Raw genomic sequence first — 18,646 nt, 5'->3', positions numbered from 1 at the left:
TAAGTGAAATGGGGCAATTTGGGACCTTTCACAGTAAAACTTGACCTTTTTGGTCCTGAGGAGGCGGGGCTTGTGTGATGTCATTATCCGACCATTCATTTTACTTTGTGGGTGGATGAAGAATGACCACAGAAAGTTTGGTAACTCTATTCCATTCAGTTATGAAGTTATAGCAATTTAAATTTTTTTGGCGAGTAGTCAAACTTTGAGGCCTGGCCCCGCCCCTTCAACATATACGAAAAGTCAGAATCCTTGTCTCATTTTGTTCACCCATCCCTTCTGAACAATTTTACACAGTTTTTGAGATGACCGTGCGAAAAATGATCGAGCAATCCAATCAGAAACGGACCCTAAAAACGGCAAAAACGGCAAAAAATCGCCATTTCAACCCAAAATGGCCGACTTCCTGTTTGATATTGACCATGCTTGCAAGAGACTTTTCTGTGCGGACCGTTGAGTACTACAAGGGTTAACATGTAAGTCCTGAAAGCTTCTAGAATAATCCATGCTTTCGTTCTTTTTTAAACACAGAAACAGTTTTGTTTACCTGTTTGTAGCTACGGTTTCGCCGACAGCTGCCGGCTTCTTCAGGCTGACGCTGATGGTGGCGCGTCACTTCCTTCTCCGTTTATCTGCGGGCAGCAGAGGATGTTGTCGCCCTCTACTGCCCGCTCTCCCCTCTCCGACGATGCAGTCCCATGCGTGGTCCAGCGTGTAAACTCCGTCGTCCCTGTTCATGGTCCCACATCCACGTCTCCTTATCTCTATTGCTTCCTTGATCCATCTTTTGTATTTTTGTTGTTCAGTGGTTATGATCCGTGTGCTGTCCCAGTCCATTATATGGTTTTCTCTTAAGCAATGATCTGTTACGGCTGACTTTTTTATTGTACTTTCTGCTTCTTCTTTTGCTGCTCTTGTGTGTTTACGATTTGCCTCTTTCTCGCACTCCTTTCTGTGTTCTATTGTCCGTGTATTGAGTTGGCGTCCGGTTTCTCCTATGTATGTTTTATTGCATATTTTGCATGGGATTTCGTAGATGACTCCACATTTTTGTCCAGCTGATATTTTGTCTTTTGGGTGTACTAATCTGTTTCTAACTGTTGTGTATGGCTTTGTTGGTGTGTTTATGTTGTGTTTTTTCATTGTTGCTCTTATTTTTTCCGTTATGCCTCTGATGTATGGTAGGGTTATCACTGGTTTTGGTTCTTGTCTTTCTGGGTTTCTGGTTCTTTTTTTGGGTTGTTCTTTGCTTTCTGTTTTTGTTTGTTGTTTTCCTTTGTTTATTGCCCATGTCGGGTATCTGCAGGTCTTTAAAGCGTGTTGTATGTGTTTGTCCTCTTGTTTACGGTCTCTCTCTTCTGTTATTATGTTTGCTCGGTGATATAATGTTCTGATTACTGACATTTTGTGTATGGTGGGGTGTTCTGATGTCCATAATAAATATTGGTCTGTGTGTGTTGGTTTCCTGTATGTGTTTATGTTTAGGGTCCCGTCGGTCTGCCTGGTGATTTTCATGTCCATAAATGCTATGCTGCCTTCTGTTTCTAACTCATAAGTGAATTTTATGTTTCCCGTGTCGTCAATATTGTTTAAGTGTTGTGTTAGTGTTTCTGTTTGACCTTTTGGTATGATTTCCAGTATGTCGTCTACGTAGCGTTTCCATAGTTTTATTTTGCAGTTTGGGGGGCAGTGGCTATGGCTTTTTGTTCCAGGTCTTCCATGAAAAACTCGCACAGGGTGGCTGATAACGGGTTACCCATGGCGAAGCCTTCCAGTTGTTTGTATATTGTGTTATCGTATGTGAAGTAAGTGGAGTTAGCTACCAGTCCTATCAGTTGTGCTATGTCATCTGCTGTGAGGTTTGTCCTTTTATGTAAAGTTTTGTCTTGTCTGATTCTGTTAACTACTATGTCTATGGTTTTTTGGGTTGGTGTTTTTGTGAACAGAGATGTGACGTCATGTGAGATGAGTATGTCGTTGTCTTCTATTGTAATTTCCTTTAGTTCTTTTGCCAATTCTATGCTATTTTTGCAGTGTTGATCTGTATTTCCTAATAACGGGCTGATGATTCTGCTGATATCTTTTGCCATGTTGTATGTTGGTGTACCTATGCTGTCAACTATTGGTCTAAGTGGGGTGTTTTGTTTATGTATTTTTGGTGTTCCATATATTCTTGGTGTTATGTTTGCTGTGGGAATCCAGTGTTTGTACATTTTTTCTGTTATTTTGCCTTTTTCGTGCAGTGGCTTCAGTAATTTTTTCATGTTTTTCTTAATGTTTTCTGTTGGATCTTTTTTAAGTATTTCATATGTATTTTTGTCTTCTAGCATCTGTTTCATCTGTTGTTTATATTTTTCTCTGTCCATAACTACTGTGGTTCTTCCTTTATCTGCCGGTAGAATAATTATCTGTTCATTTTTGGATAAAGCTGTCATGGCTGATTGTTCTTCTTTTGTAATATTGCTGTGTTGAATTAGGCTGTTTTTTAATATCCCAACTACGTTATTTCTGAGTTCTGCTTTCTTTCCCTCATCTGTGATCTGTTGACATGCTAGTTCTGTTGCTACAATAAATTCATCATATGGTATTTCTTTTGGTGTGACTGCAAAGTTTAAACCTTTCTTTAATATGCTCTCTTCTGCTTCTGTTAGTTTGTATTGTGAAATGTTACATACCCATGAGTTTGGTGTGGAGTTGCCTTGTATTTCTCCCCTCTTTTTCTTGTTTATGAGTCTGTTTAACTTCTTTATGTGTCTTTCTTTCACTTTTATGAACTCTTGTTCCTGTTTTTCCATCATGTGTCCTTTAATTAGTTCCTCCATTTGTTTATCAAGTTTGTAATTCCTTTTCAAGTCCAGGTGTCCTCTTTCCAGTTCGTCCTCCACACGCCTCTGTTTGGTTATGACGTTCCTTATCCTCTCCTTGAGCAGTGCTCTCTGTGCTCTTTCTATTATATTTTGTGCTGTCTGGGTCCGGATCGATGTTTTCAGCTGTAGACTTGTGGGTGTGATGTTTTCGTCCCGGCATCTTAAACAGAAGCGAAGGTGGTTTCTTAGACGTGCGCGTTTCTGGTGTAATCGTTCCAAACGGCGGAAGTCCTTCGTTCCTTGTTGTCCGTATTTCTCTTTGAACATCTTAGGTGTGTTCTTGCTGTGTCTTTGTAAATCCATGAGAGCGGGCAGTAGAGGGCGACAACGTCCTCTGCTGCCCGCAGATAAACGGAGAAGGAAGTGACGCGCCACCATCAGCGTCAGCCTGAAGAAGCCGGCAGCTGTCGGCGAAACCGTAGCTACAAACAGGTAAACAAAACTGTTTCTGTGTTTAAAAAAGAACGAAAGCATGGATTTAAAAAGACACAGCAAGAACACACCTAAGAAGCTTCTAGAATAAACAAAGTTACTTTACCTGAAAACATTTGTGAACAAACGCTGCTGATGGATGTGAAGCTGCTGTAGCTCCTTAACATTCCTGCTCCATTTTCTCTAGCTTTAGCATTTTTACTTTGTGTGTAGCTGCCGCCACGGCTATGACGGGACCTACGGGCCACCGTAGAGGTGAAGGCTAGACTGTCCGAATTCAGCTGAATTCGAAAATGGAGCAGGAATATTAAGGAGCTGCAGCAGCTTCACGTCCATCAGCAGCGTTTGTTCACAAATGTTTTCAGGTAAAGTAACTTTGTTTATTCTAGAAGCTTTCAGGACTTACATGTTAACTTTAGATGGTTTCATGTATGTTTTAAGCTACAGAATGAACTTGTTAAACGTACACAACACTTTTCTACAGAGTATTATCATGTAGGTAATTCATATAAACCAAATGCATAATAAATGTTGAATGCAGTAGGATGTTTTCTAATGTAAATTGGACCTTAGAACTTATTTTGCATCAAATGAGGGTAAAACATTTTAAAAAACAGGCTTTTTAATACAATAGCATTGAAGTGTTTTCAATGTGCACTTGTTTATTCAACTTAAGCCTAATAATGATTACCGTAAATCCTCTAATACAGGCCCGGGCCTTTATTTGACTCAAGCTCATCAAGCTCCAGGCCTTTATTGGAAGGAGGGCCAGTATTAGAGGCAGGCCTCTATTTCTAATTGAGCAAAATGAACTAATGGTTCGCTGGAGTTTTTGACAATTAAAATTGCGCCCACATTTTCAAAGTTAAACACATTTCTTTTAACAACGGTAGTTTCTGCTTCAGTCCTCTCCCCCTCCCCCTGTGCAGCAGCCGCAAACTCACTGATGCGCCTGCAGCCTCTCGGAGTTCCTGCTGCTCTAAACATTAAAATAATTATTTCATTTTCTGTTCCTCACTTCTGATTACCTTCAATGGTGTCTGTTTGTTGCATCCACCAGGTACAAAACTAACTTGTTTTTATTTGACTATTTTTCTGTCCTGTCTGTTTATTATCTTCCTGCATCTCCTCTCAATCCTAAAGAAAAACTGCTACCTGGGTTCATATATATTCACCTCATGAGTTACCTTTGAACTGCAGTTCTAAAAGATCTACCGACCGCAAAAACAGCGGAGCGCTCGCTGTTTGGCGGCCGTATAAGTGATCAGTGCGTCGGAGGACAAGGTGATGCGCGCAGCGCCCCGCTCCACAGCATGCAGCGAAACGCATCAGGCGCAAATAAAAGACAGAAAACATTAAAGGAAATGAACTGACATGAACGATCGCGTGTTAAATTAGTTTTTGAGGTGGCGACACCTGATTGTTACTGTGGCCGTGCTCAGGAGGCAGATCTACCGAACGCGAAAACAGCGGAGCCTTCCCTGCTTGCCGGGCGCATCAGTGATCTGTGCGTCGGAGGACAAGTTGATGTGCCCCGCTCCACAGCAGCGATACACATCATGCGCAAATAAAAGACAGAAAACATTAAAGGAAATGAACCGACATGAACGATCGCGTGTCAGTACACGGTCTGGCACAGCGCGTTGCCCCCCCCCCACCCCCACCCCCCGAGCGCAGGAGCTTGTCACCTGCTGACAGCAGGCTGCTGTCTTTTCCGAGGGCTGCATCTTGCCGGTCATTATCACGTGACAGCGACTAGTCGATGACAGGCATAACAAGTCACTACAGTAATCCCTCGTTTATCGCGGTAGATGGGTTCCAGACCTGGCCGCGATAGGTGAAAATCTGCGAAGTAGGGACTCCCAGCATGCCCCTCGCGGGGATTCCCTCCACGTCGCACCTACGTCACAAACCGCGGCTATAAACGGAAGTCGCCTTTCCAGCTCACCACTCAGTCATCGTTTCTTCAGATTCATGATCAGAGTTTCCAACCTACCGATCAATCCAACGAACAATCATAGTAAGTTATCTTACTTACTTCTGGAAAGCCCGGCATTTCCGTGTCACTTCGTTGACGCTCGAACGCTCGGGGGTTTCCTAGAGCAGCCGGCGTTTCACCGACGCTATCACTTCCGCGTCTGTGAAACCACACTCCCTATTGAATTATCGTATGATCACATTCTCTTTTTGTGGGTAAAACTCAAGAAAAAAATTTTTTTTACTTGTTTTTTTTAGTTTTATTAAAAAAAGTGCATTTTATGATGAAATTGATGAAAAAAACAAGAATTTCTTGATATTTCACATAGAAAAATACCGCGAATCTGCGAATTCCCCCTGAAAAATGCTCCAAAGAAAAAATCCACGAAGCAGCGAATCCGCGATGAACGAACCGCGACGTAGCGAGGGATTACTGTATAGTGAAGTTGACTAGTTCATACACCCCCTACTGCTGCTCTCCAGAGTGTTCTGCAGCATAATCAGCACGTTCTCTTTGAACTTGATAGTGTAATGACCTGGCTGGGGTTGTAAGCCAGGTGCATTCTGGGTATTGTGTTATATGTGTTTCCTATCGTTCTGCTAGTTCCTATGTGCTGATTTGCGTGTTGTGTGAGTGTTATGTAAGCCACAGGGAAGGTGATGTGTGTTCTGTGGAGGGGTTGAATTAGCATGGTTAACTGACACCGTGACTCTGTGTGGTAGGAGCGTGATAGAGGATCGTGTCTGTAGCGTTACAAAGCATTGAAGAAAAAGCCCAATAAAGGTCCGCGTGAACCTCTACTGTCTCCTGCTGGTCGATTTGGGGACTATAACCCTGCCGCTGGGACGCTCATACTTGCTTGTCACCACATTCCACCCGGCCACAATAAGAGTCCGGCCATTATTTACCTCCGCTGACTCCGACACCGGCCAAAATTGGAGACCCGGCCTTTAATTGAATACCGGCCTGTATTAGAGGATTTACGGTAGATCTGTCTTAAAAATGTAAATTCTCTGTAGTTTTCCCTGCTGCTTTTCTTTAAACTGAACAGAACCAGTGTACTGCAGGTTATATGTTTGTTTTACATGTTTCTATAAAAACTTTTATTTAATCTATTACAGGTCAGCATGCACTGTGCTGCACATCTGCATCTGTGCTGGTGAGGTTGTGGGTTGGGAGGATGAGCCTGAGGAAGATGTGTGTGGAGGTCAGTGGAGCTCTGTCCTGCAGGAGGTACCAGCAGACCACCACTACTGTTAACAGGCAAGTCATTCATAGAGATGAGCCAGCCCAGCAGGCCCTGTAGATGGACGATGGAGTGGACAGTGAGAGGAAGCGTCCCAAAGCTCTCTCAGCAGACTGTCCTGCATGATGTTCCTCTGGCCAGAAACGTCCAGCCACGGGTCTGCTCCAGCCCTCCATCCACGTCTGGATCCTCCTGCAGCAGATCCAGCTGCACTGTTAAAGACTTCCTGCTCACTCAGTTTAAATAAATGATCCAGGAAGAGTCACTCAGGTTAATCCTGCTTTAACCGTATAAAACTGGTCCATACTGGTTTTGATCTGTAAATAAGTGTAACCTATTATAAACAATCTTGTCTCCTTACCATCTTTTCATTTTCTGTTCATGTAACATGTTCAAAAACATCTGTAATAATAAAACTGGTGATAAAATCAATGACCAGAAAGAGTTATCAGTTAGTATTTGTTTTAATAAATGTGTTCAAATATCAAACAGCTAAATAGCATTAACATGATGACAGTAGAAGGCCTCTCTCCCAGGACAGGTAAAGCCTCTTCTGACCCTGGACACCTGCAGTCCTACAGAGAAAATCAGAGACCACAGGTGACAAAAAGGCAATAAACACATTTTTACATTCATCCACATGAGAAGATAAAAATTATATTCTTCACACAAACTTTTTACTTCATTAAAACGTGTCAGCTGTGTAAATCCCCAAATGTAAAACTACTTTTCACAGAAGAACTTCTGTGGTTGTGTGTGTAAACAGCTTCACTCTTCACCTCTAAGCTTAATAAAAACGCTTCTTTGCTCCGTTGTCCTTAAAACAAATGACAAGTTTAATTCCACACACCCACACACACACACACACACACACACACACACACACACACACACGCACACACACACACACACGCACACACACACACACACGCACACACACACACAGGAATAACTGGGACCCGCGATACAAACTCGTTCTGGCTGATTTCTGCCTAAAATGTAATTTAAAGAACAAATATACAAACGAAAAATGTCTATAAACTGAACCGCTTTAAGCTTTTTAGGTTTCTACGGCTAGTTTTTAACAAACTTATGTTTAAAACTTCGTAGCTCTCCTCATTTTCTCTTCCTGTTGAAAATCCACAGCCGGCGCGCAAAGCATGCTGGGATAGCCTTGTTCTGTGAGGAGACAACGAAGCGGTTAGCTAACGCTTCACAATGCAACAAAATGATGACATTTCATCAACTTACCAGAGAAAATCCTTCCGAAACACCGAATAGTTGAAATGAACTGCAGTCAATGCAGCAGCGGGGCTGTTTGGAACTATTCGACACTACATGAACCACGTGACTTCCCCATTCCATAGGAGTCTTGGAGTGTCGTAACTCTTTACAGCTCTGACAAAACCCTGCCCTCCTCTCCCAGTGATTGGACAGGAATTCGAGAAACGTGATTGGTAGCTAAGAGTCGTGCTCTCATTGGTTCCACCCAAGTTCCTCCCACTGACGCTAGAATCGAGACAAAATGATCCGTAACACTGTAGGATGTGAGGTTTGTACTTGTAGAATGAAATGTGTGTTTTGTGAGTTTTGATTTGAAACTTGTACTTTGATTTTTTCAATTTGGAAGTCTGCAAGTTACAAAACAAAAGTTTCATGTTTCTGAATGAATGTTTGCTTTTACAAAATAAAAAATACATGTACAAAATACAATGTTCCTGTTACAAAACAAGAGTACAAGTACGAATTGAGAATTACAAGTTACGAATCCAAAGTTACAAGTTACGAATCCAAAGTTACATGTGATGAAACATGTTTGCAGTTACAAAACGTGGTACAAGTTACGCTGAATATTGTCCCAATTCTAGTTCCATAGACATCATCCTAGCACGTAACGTTCTGTGACTCTTTAAAAAACAGTAAAAACGGTGAGAAACACTGGCAGCGATGGGCTTTACCGATCAGGAAATGCTGGCAACAAATGAGTTGAATCCCAGTAAACTATGCTTTTTTAGAACATGGCAGTGATGGTAGAAAACAGGCTTTTAATCAAGTATTTTAGTCCTCTTTTGTAAAGGTTTTCAATGTTCTTCAGCGTTGTTGGGCATGCAAGAGACCAAGAAGACAAGCAATGGTCTATATGGGAGATAATCATAGTGTGAAAGTACATTTTTGCAGCATTCATATTTAAATTACTGCAAATATGGCTGAAATTTCTATTATTGCATTTGATTACCTGGGACACTTTCTTTACATGACGCTTAAAGGACAATGAAGTACAGCCTCTCATCCCAGAGGCTTCTGCCAGACTTGGGTGTGGTCAGAAACAAACACACTGGTTGTGCTGCAAGTCTTTTTCTTTCTTAATGTGTTTCTGTCTAAATGAAGGAGTTGTTCATAGAATTAAAACTCATGTTGGGTTCAGGTTATTTCATTAAGTCAGACCTGTGGTTAAAACATGTAATGTTTTGGATACTGCCTCTTGAAAGAATTGGAATCAGGAATTGATAAGAACCGGAATCAAAACAGGGAAATTGGAATGTTCAAACTGAAACAATGCCCAACCATACTGATGAGTTTGGGTGTGTTTTGATCTAGTTTGCACATGGAACGCTTCTCTAGGGTAGTTGTAGTTATTCTCCTACACTCGTCTTGATCTGACATCAAAAACCATTATAATCAAATGCAACCAGTGTGTGTTGTGCAAAATATCATTTTATAAGCTACAAAATTCAGAAAGAAGGGGTAAATATATTCCAAACATTTCTACGTGGGCTAGCTTTGTTTAGCCATGCAGCTTAGACCTCATGAGTGTTTAAAACTTACTAAACTGTTATGAAGAGTCAAACAGCAAAAATGCATTCGGATCTAATTCACAATAATTAAAACAAAACGTTTCCCCAGCCACTTGAGTCAGCTCCTCCATGGGAATCCCAAGGCATTCCCTGTGGCCAGCCCCTCCAACATGTCCTGGGACTTCCTTTAGGTCTCCTCGCATGTCTGCGTGGAAGGAGACCTCTGGGGAACCGTCTGCTTCTCCAGAAACTTCTCAAGCAAGACGATGGAATCAGGAAGTTGTGCGCATGCATGAATCCGGTTAGCCGTCTTTATACAATAAAATGTTATCTTTGAGTTTCTGGGACTGATGATGATGGTGATGTATTAAATGTTATGCTAGAAGAGTTTTTTCACATACTTGTGTTGGAAACCTACATCTAAAATCAGCTGTGTTCATTACCAGTTTTAATAACACAGAGAAGGTGTTAATGACGTGTTCACCTGGCCTTGTGCTGCCAGTGTGCTCTGCTTCTTTTTTGGTTGGTCCATCCTGCAGTGCTCAGGCTCGCTGTGAACCTGGATGCAGGCTCTGGGATGGATGCGCACATGCAACAGACAGGAGGAGCTCCACTGCTGCTCATTTTCATCGTCATATAAACTGTAGCAACACACCTCACATAACCGGGACCCCAGCAAACGGAAGCAGGTGGACGCATCTTGTGTCCATTTTGGCCACTTTTACCGTCTGCGCCGCTGCGCGTACGCAAGCACGCGGACGGGCATTCAAAGGCAGGAAAGGACAACACAAAGACAGCCTGCATCAGCTAATGCGGTCACAACACCAGGAAAGCCTCCAAGTATGCACGCTTTTGTTTTCAGAGCTGAACGAGCCGCTGGCGCTGCGCCAAGCTCTCCACTTCCCCACCACGCACGAGCGCTGACGGAGGTTAGAGGTGGGCGCGCGCTTTACGTCACGGCTTTAAAACGGTCCTCTTGTGTTTTAGATCTCCGTGGGGCATCCCCCGGAAGTCCAGAACCATGAACTGAAACTTCCCTGAGGCTGACTTTCGAGTCTTTTCGGTAAAATTGGGAAACATCTGGGATACGAAGCGAAACAGCTGTTATAAACGAACTCCGGGACATCACAACATCCACTAAACCCAAACTGGGACACTCACCTGAACCTGCGAGTCCAGTCAGGACTGCAAGGAACCAGAACCTCTGTAGACTCATTGGTCTGCTGAGCAGGAGACCCGGAGACACGAACAGAACAACCCGGCTGGAGACCTTCTAGAGAGGGATGGTGAACCTGTCCTCTGTCGGCTCAGAGCCGGACTCCCACTCCTCAGCAGCACCTCCCACGACTCGGGCGGAGTTATGACCTGTTCTGCTGCTGATGAGCTGCTGCCTGGGACATGTTTCACATGCAGGCAGAGCCGGATTAAACAAATGGACTACACTAGGCAGGCTGCATTCTTTGCCCCCCCCCCCCCCCCCCGCCCCCATGTTATTTAATGAATTGAAATCTAAAACTTATCCAAAGTTAATAATAAAGGTTCATTCACATTTTACATAGCCTAGTTTTTGGTTACAAATTGGTTGTTTGTGTGCCAAAATGAGTCATGTGTTGTATATTAAATATTCTATCAGACTATTTTTTGATATTAATCATTTATACGTCATTACACAGCTGTATTAAATGCTTATAAATTATCCTCATCTTATCGATTGGGAGTGCCATTGTCAAGGCGGTACCAGTAAATAACCACTAGGTGTCATTAAACTATGTAAACAGAGCAAATATGTGTCTCTTATTTGCTCTGTTTACATTTAATCACTACATTTAATTAAAAAGATTTTCTGCTAAACACAATAGCTTACAACATTTATAAATGTTGACAAATTAATCACATGATAGTTGAAAGACATTCAAGAATAAATAGATTAATTTGAATGGAATGAAGCGTGCTTAAAGGCGCAAAAACAAACTATAAACATGCAGTCTAAATTATTACAGTATAAATTTTATACAATCTATAATCTTAAAAGAAAGTATTTTAATAAAATGAAAACATTATCTTAAGTTTTGATCTTGCTTTATGCTCATTCAGGCTGTTGTTGCTTTTGCTGAATCAGAAATTCTGTGTCAATTTTCTGAGTGTGAACTTATTGTTTTGCTATTTGAACATTAATAAAATTATTTGAAAAATGATAAAACCAGCAACACTTACCAAGGAAACCATTTAGCATTCTTCACTCCGGGATAATCTTCAGCCTTCCAGCATCACAGGCCTCAATCACAGCAGAAACGCGTCTAAAGAATTGTTCCTTGGTTAAGCTTCGGTTTATGTCTCCAGATTTCCTCTGTGATGCAGAAGAATATCCAATATTTTGAGAGGGATGGTTTAGTGCAAAGTACTCGTGCATCGTGTCATCAGTTTGGTACCACTTTGCAGGATCAGATGGGTAGCTAGTTGTTAATACCCTTTATGGGTCTAGAGCAGGGGTGGGCAATTATTTTTTCCATGGGGCCACATGAGCAACAGAAAATATTGTGGAGGGCCAGGCCAAAAGGCTGAAGTCAATTATGCATAATATTAATGGTATTTCTTTATAAAAAGCAGTAAATACCATTGTTTTTTCAAGCTGGTAAGAGTAGACTATATGTTATAAATGAGCAAAAAGGAAAAAGTGAGGTTGGCTTACAAAAATATGATTTATTCAAATTTCCCAAGGCAATGGTAAACAAAGTGTGCACATTTGGTTTTTGTTAAACATTTGTGACTTATATTAGTTAACAGTTTCAGTCACATTCACTCCAAAACACATTTTGAGTTTCAAATATTGTTGGAAAGAGTTTCTTAGCATTCTACAGACACACAGTATTGTTTGTCAAATAAAATCACTGAACTGTGATCTTTAGAAAGAGGTTTAAGAAAAAGTGTCCCAGTTCACTGCTAGTTGACTACATTTGTGGTCCAAACACCTTATTTTGTGTTTTTAAGAGATTTTTTTCTTATTCAGTGAGAGAAATCTAGTCTCTGCTGGGCTTTAACAAGTGCATCAAAGTCAGGTTGAATGTCTGAGGTGGAGATGCGAAGCACAGCTGACAAATGATCATCAGTGAGAGAGGATCTATACCTGGATTTTGTAAACTTCATCATTGAAAATGTTTGTTCACAAATGTAGGCAGAGCCGAAGAGAACCAACATCTTCTGAGCATGTCTCCTCAGGTTTGGAAAGTTCTCCTCCTTAAGAGAAGAGTAGAAATCCAGCAGAGATCCTGACTTAAAGTGCTCTGCCAGTACTGCATCAGACTGCAGGTCAATGAGTTCCAGCTGCACATCACTGGGTGCATTATCCACACTGCAGGTAAAGGGAGAGGGAATCATGTGCATTTCATCCTCGATTGTTCTGAGATCTTCAAAACACCTTGAAAACTCACCATGTAATGCTCCTAACATGGATGAGTACCTGCTGAGGTGATCAGCTGATGGTGTGACTTCATTCAGGGTTTGCATGTGAGTGAGAGTGCTGCTCTCCAGTTGACTTGAAAGAAACTGCAGCTTTCTCATGAAGGCCTTCACGAGGCTGTGCATTTCATGAACAAGAAGGCCCTTGCCTTGCAGTTTGGTGTTCAGTTCATTCATCAGTGCAGTCACATCAACAGCAAATGCAAAATCTGCCATCCAATCCTCATCTGAGAGCTCTGGAATGTCTTTGCCTTTCCTCTCGCAAAACTCTCGAATCTCTGCTTTCAAGTCCCAAACCCTCTTCAGCACTTTCCCCAGGCTGAGCCATCTGACAGCTGTGTGGTAGCCGATGTCACTATGCTCAGTCTCATGCTCCTCCAAAAGAGCGACAGACTGTCTGTGATTCATGGCCTGCGCCCTGATGAAGTTTATTATTTTAGTAACAACATCAGTAAAATGGTTGATTTTTAGCACTGACTTGCACAACACATGTTGGTGTATAATTCAATGCAAAAACACCAATTTTTGATCTGCATCGATTTCTGTCACTTTATCTTGCATGTGTTTCAAAAGTCCGACATTTTTCCCTGTAAGATTTGGACAACCGTCTGTTGTGACACCTGACAGTCTCTCCCATTTCAATCCCAGAGTGTCCGTGCACGCATTTACCTCTGTAGAAAGATCACTCCCTGTCGTTGTCCCTTTCATCGACCGCATTGCTGCCAGCTCCTCTGTGAGCTTGAAGTCCGTTATCCCCCGGACAAATACGAGCAGCTGGGCTGTGTCCCGGACATCACAGCTCTCGTCTAATGAGAAAAAGTCACAACTTGCCACTTCACGTTGCAGCTGAAGCTCCAGGTTCCCCGCAATGTCCTTGATCCTCCTGGTCACGGTTCGCCTGGACAGCGGGATTTGCTCAAATGCGCCTTTTTTTCAGGGCATATTAGTGCGGCAGAGTCCACCATGCACTCTTTGACAAACTCTCCCTCCGAAAACGGCTTACTGTTTTTAGCTATTTTGTGGGATATCACAAAGCTGGTCCTGGCTGCTGCATCCCTGGATGTGTGAAGCTTAGTAAAACAGCCTTGCTGCTTTTGCAACTTTGCTAGCAAAGCTTCGGATGTCCGTGCCCTCTCAGCATCAGACAAGTTCTTGTATTTTTACGAGTGTTTCTTGTCGTAATGCCGACTCAAATTGTAGTCCTTAAACACGGCAATCTCCTCCCCACAAACCAAGCACAAGCTTTACCTCTGACTTCAGTAAAAAAAATACTTAGCAGTCCAATTTTTGTTGAAAATCCTGCATTCAGTATCTTTCTTTTCTTTTTTTTTTTTTTTTTTTTGCATGAGCGGACATTTCTGGGGCTACAATCACCATGTCAACCGTGGGCACTTGTTGCTATACGTATTGCGTCATTGTGCACGTAAAAAACAACTTCAAAATAAAAGCAATGCAGCCTTAGTCCATGCATGAGGGAAAATGAGAAAATACATTTATTTTGTAATTTCCAATTAACCTTACATGGGCCGGTCAAAGTCAGATTTCCAGGTTTGGTCTCGAGGCTCCTGTAAGACTATATTGGTCTTACTTCTGGCTGGCTGCTGTTCTTTCAGTTCGTCCTTCTGTGACGGTGTTGATGTTGATGGCGTTGGCGCTACAGCGTCTTCCGCCGCACCTTCCACCGCGTCTTCGGGCGTGTCTCCTCCGGGTCTTGCTCGGGCCCGGCCTCTGGCTCTGCTGACTCGAGCAGGTTCACAGCTGTCGGACAGCTGCCCGAGCAGCCCGACAGAAACTTCTGTAACCCCCCCCCCCCCCCCCCCCCCGTCTCTTCTTTTGTTCCTCTTCCTTTTTTTCTTTATACGTTTTGCCCAGGCCCCCACAATGCAGCTCTGAAATTGAGTCAAACCCGGAAGAGAAATAAATTGCAGTTCCACCCTCATCCACTAGGGGCTGGTGTCAGAAACAAGCAAATCCTCATTGACTCCCATGTTAAAAATACCAATTTCACAGCAGAAATAAACATGTTTACAGCCTGGTACCAAAACATGAATTTTGTTTAAATGATCTGGTTTACACTCATGACAACTCTGAGGGGGGTGAATTTTTTTCTCACTCTTCTGTTTAAGTGAATCAAAAGCCAAAAATTCTGTATAATTAATGAGCATCAGACCCGCGTGACCACAGAGCTAGCTCCGTGGAAAGGCCTCAGTAGAGCCTCGGGCTGGCTTGGAAACTGCTCCGGGATTTTGAGTCTCTGTGTTTGTGTATTCTTTTTTGGATATTTTTTGTGCAATTGTTGGACAAAATGACTTGCTGTGGCATTAATTGCACTAATAGAGCGTCCAAGGAGTCTCCACTTCATTTTTTTCGGTAAGTAAAATTATATTTATGTATTTTAGGTCACTGCCGAGCTGAGCTTAGATTTTAACATGTACTGTTTAACCATGAAATTTAAATGTAATACGGTAAAACCCAGTGCATTTAACATAATGCTGCACTTTAGAAAATGGGTTGAAATATAACATGTTGGTGGAGCTGGGTTCCGACTATCGGCTTGTGGAGCTCTCGGGAGACCGATGTTTTCCACCCTTATCCCCTCCCCGCAGCCCGGTCCATCTCTGTCTGATCGCAGCTTCTGTTAGCTGCGCGGGCTGACGGCTGGTTCTCCCAGCAGCTCAGCGCATCTGTCTGATCGCGGCTTCTGTTAGCTGCGCGGGCTGATGGCTGGTTCTTATGGCAAGCCAGAACCGCCAGAATACACCACTTCTCCCCGCAGCTCGGCGCATCTCTGTCTGATCGTGGCTTCTGTGTGCTGCACGGGCTGACAGCTTGTGGAGCTCTGGGATGGAAACCTTTCCACCCGGTTCTCCCCAGCGGCAGCTCTGCGCATCTCAGATCGCAGCGGCGCTTGTCTGCCGGCTTGTGGAGGCCTCCGAGACCTCTGTGTTCCACCCCGTTTTATCCAGTGGTCAGCCCGGCGTATCTCTGACTCAGAAGCTCTGGTGTTGTGCACAGTTAACTCCGGTTGTAGCTAGGTTTCTACCTCCGTTAGCTTAGCTCCCACCTCCGCATTAGCTTTGGGTTAGCTTCAGGTTAGCTTGTAGCTAGTTCGACCGGGTGTCGTCAGTCGATCCCAGCCTTACAGCCCCACCCTCAGCTCCTCCTCTCTTCCCTTTTATGGAATTGTCTGGGCTTGACGGAACCTGTGACACGATCAAAATGGCGGTGGTGGCCACCTCCCATTTTAGCAGAAAAACTTGTTATTGGAACTATGGAAACCCGTTGTCCATATATTTATGCCGATGGTTTTGCCGCACCCGAAAGCATCGTGAAAGTTAGCCTACTTAAAAACACCTGCAAGCTTTGTAGTGTCCCGCTCTGACTCTGACCGCTTCTCTGACATCCTTAATTGGGTGGCGACTTAATGTGACGTAGCCAATGAAACTGTCAATGGTTAAGATAAAGATTGTCACTATTTTTAGTTAATTAATAAATATTGAAATAAATTGTAGATAGGAGTCCTATCATAGAACATTTGTACATTTAATTTTTAATTCATTTATTTTTAATTTTGTTCCTCTGTCTGGGCCCCATCCAGCCAATCAGGCCCTAGGCACATGCCTACTTTGCCTTTGCGTTAATCCGGCTCTGCATGCAGGGACGAGAGACTGGATGTGGACTAGAGAAATAATTACACAGCAGCATCATTATCATCCATTCAATTCAATTCAGTTTATTTCTAAAGCGCCAAATCACGACAAGAGTCGTCTCAAGGACCTTCACACAGTAAACATTCTTACAGGTCAGTTCATTAAGCCAATCAGTAAAAAGTTTCCTATATATGCAACCCAGCAGGTTGCATCGAGTCACTGACTAGTGTCAGAGTCTTTACAGTAGTCTTCATACTAAGCAAGCATGCAGCGACAGTGGAGAGGAAAACTCCCTTTTAACAGGAAGAAACCTCCAGAGGATCCTGGCTCAGTATACGCAGCCATGACTCCTTTAAATGTCTTGTATTGTTTTTGGTTCAAAGCCTTTCAGTCCATGCTGTCAACATGTTGAATGCATTATAATATTTTATGTGACTGATTATATATCTGATTCCTGTCCTTAATCCATTGTGAACACCGACTACAGAGAAATCCTCTGATGCATCCATGCTGCTCAGTACCACACCTGTATGATGTCACTAGTTACTAAAGAACCAATCAGCTGGCAGAGCTGCTGGTGAACGTGTGAGTGTGCAGAACTTGTTAAACTACGTGACTCATCTTAAGGAACAAAGTAGAATCCAGCTGCTGTTATTTATTTGTTGTTGTTCTTTATAGAAACGTTGGTTACGTATTGTAACCCCAGATTCTATGAGTCTAGTCGCAGCCCTTAAGCGAGCTGCTATTGGAAGGGTGATCTCAGCATCAGCCAATCATGAAGAGCTTAAATGTACGCCCACCACGTGGGCACCCCTTGTGGGTTATATAAGTGGAGCGACTCCACTGCTCGCCTCCGATGGCTCTTAGTCCTAACAGAACCAGTGGGGAAATTGGCTTAAGGGCTGCGACTAGACTCAAAGAATCTGGGGTTACAATACGTAACCAACGTTCTATTTCGTCTAGTCTTAGCCCTTAAGCGAGCTGCTATTGGAATAATGCGCAGCTGGATGGGTTTACGCCACACTGGTTAGCTCAACCAATGGACACACCCAACATGTCTCCTTTTAGTGGGGGTAGCTCAGCCTCAGCCCAGGGCTTAAAAGGCTGAGGCAGCCAGAGAGAAGAGTAGGGCCCCCACTAAAAAATATCATCCACAAGAGGATGAAATTCATTCAAGCAGGGCTGATGAGGTGCCATAATGCGTTCAATCAGCCTGCTGAGGTCCAACCACTGAACGAGTGATGGATCCTGAAGACACATCTCGTAAATAATAACGAGTAAAGGAACAGGGTGAAGCCCATGAAGCAGCCTGACAAATGACTTCCATTGACACACCACTGTGGGGCGCCACAGAAGAGGAAATCCCTCTGGCTGAGTGAGCCCTGAGTGTCTCAGGAGGATCCAGCCCCAATGATGTGTAAGCGAGTGAAATGGCGTCACATAGCCAGAGTCAAAGGCGCTGGGCCAACAGCGCTTGCCCAAGGGAAGACTCCCTGTAGTGCACAAACATGATTTGTGAGCGGCGAATCCCTGAAGTGCGTGACACATATCGTGCAAGCGCGCGCACCGGGCAGAGAAGATGGGAAGCCGCCTTCTCCTCAGAACTATGGGGAGGAGGAAAAAGTCCAGCCAATGAAATTGACCTGGATTTGAAGGAAGTATTAATGTTTTTTGGGCACAAAGGCTGGGTTGGGGCAGAAAACAGCAGACCCGCCATCTGCCCGGATCCTGAGGCATGTGGGAGCCACTGAGAGGGCGGTTTGGTCGCTCACTCTCGTGACTGATGCCAATGCCAGCAGCAAGGCAGATGTAAGTGACAGGAACTTGAGTGAGACCTGGTCCAAGGGCTCAAATGGGGCTTCAGATAAGCGACGCAGAACCACCGTTAGATCCCACTGGGGAATTAGCGGACGGGACACAGGTCTGTTCCTTCTGACACCTTTTAGAAAACGTTTTGTGAGGGGATGATTGAAAACAGACCTATCACCAAAACCCTGGTGACAGGATGAGATAGCTGCAGCATATGTGCTGAATGCGAGGCCCCTGTCCGTCCGTATCTGCAGAAACGATAGGACATCCGCCAGCTGGCAGGAGAGCGCTTGAACATTCCGCTCTGTGCCCCAGTTCTGGAAAGCTGCCCATTTAGCAGCGTAAGACGCAATGGTAGAGGGCGCCCGCGCACTCTGAATTGTGGTGACCACATCATGCGGCAGCCCAGAAAC

The 18,646-nt window shown here is 43.6% G+C and overlaps 1 protein-coding gene and 1 pseudogene across 1 annotated transcript in view; both read right to left on the bottom strand.

The window, feature by feature from the left end:
* LOC107373070 (myelin protein zero-like protein 2) overlaps positions 1-10,683 on the bottom strand; it is a 55,754-nt gene extending 45,071 nt beyond the window's left edge. Inside the window, exon 1 of the mRNA XM_054735525.2 lies at positions 10,480-10,683. Within this exon, the coding sequence (XP_054591500.1) occupies positions 10,480-10,534 (55 nt within the window). The 5' untranslated portion in view covers positions 10,535-10,683. The remainder of the gene's footprint in view (positions 1-10,479) is intronic.
* Positions 10,592-14,088, bottom strand: LOC139062438 (general transcription factor II-I repeat domain-containing protein 2B-like; annotated as a pseudogene).
* Positions 14,089-18,646: the final 4,558 nt, after the last annotated feature.

Source organism: Nothobranchius furzeri, chromosome 13 (genome assembly GCF_043380555.1).
Source record: "Nothobranchius furzeri strain GRZ-AD chromosome 13, NfurGRZ-RIMD1, whole genome shotgun sequence".
Classification (NCBI taxonomy): domain Eukaryota; kingdom Metazoa; phylum Chordata; class Actinopteri; order Cyprinodontiformes; family Nothobranchiidae; genus Nothobranchius; species Nothobranchius furzeri.
Note: the sequence above shows the minus strand (reverse complement) of the source record. Positions and strands in the feature narration are given on the sequence as shown.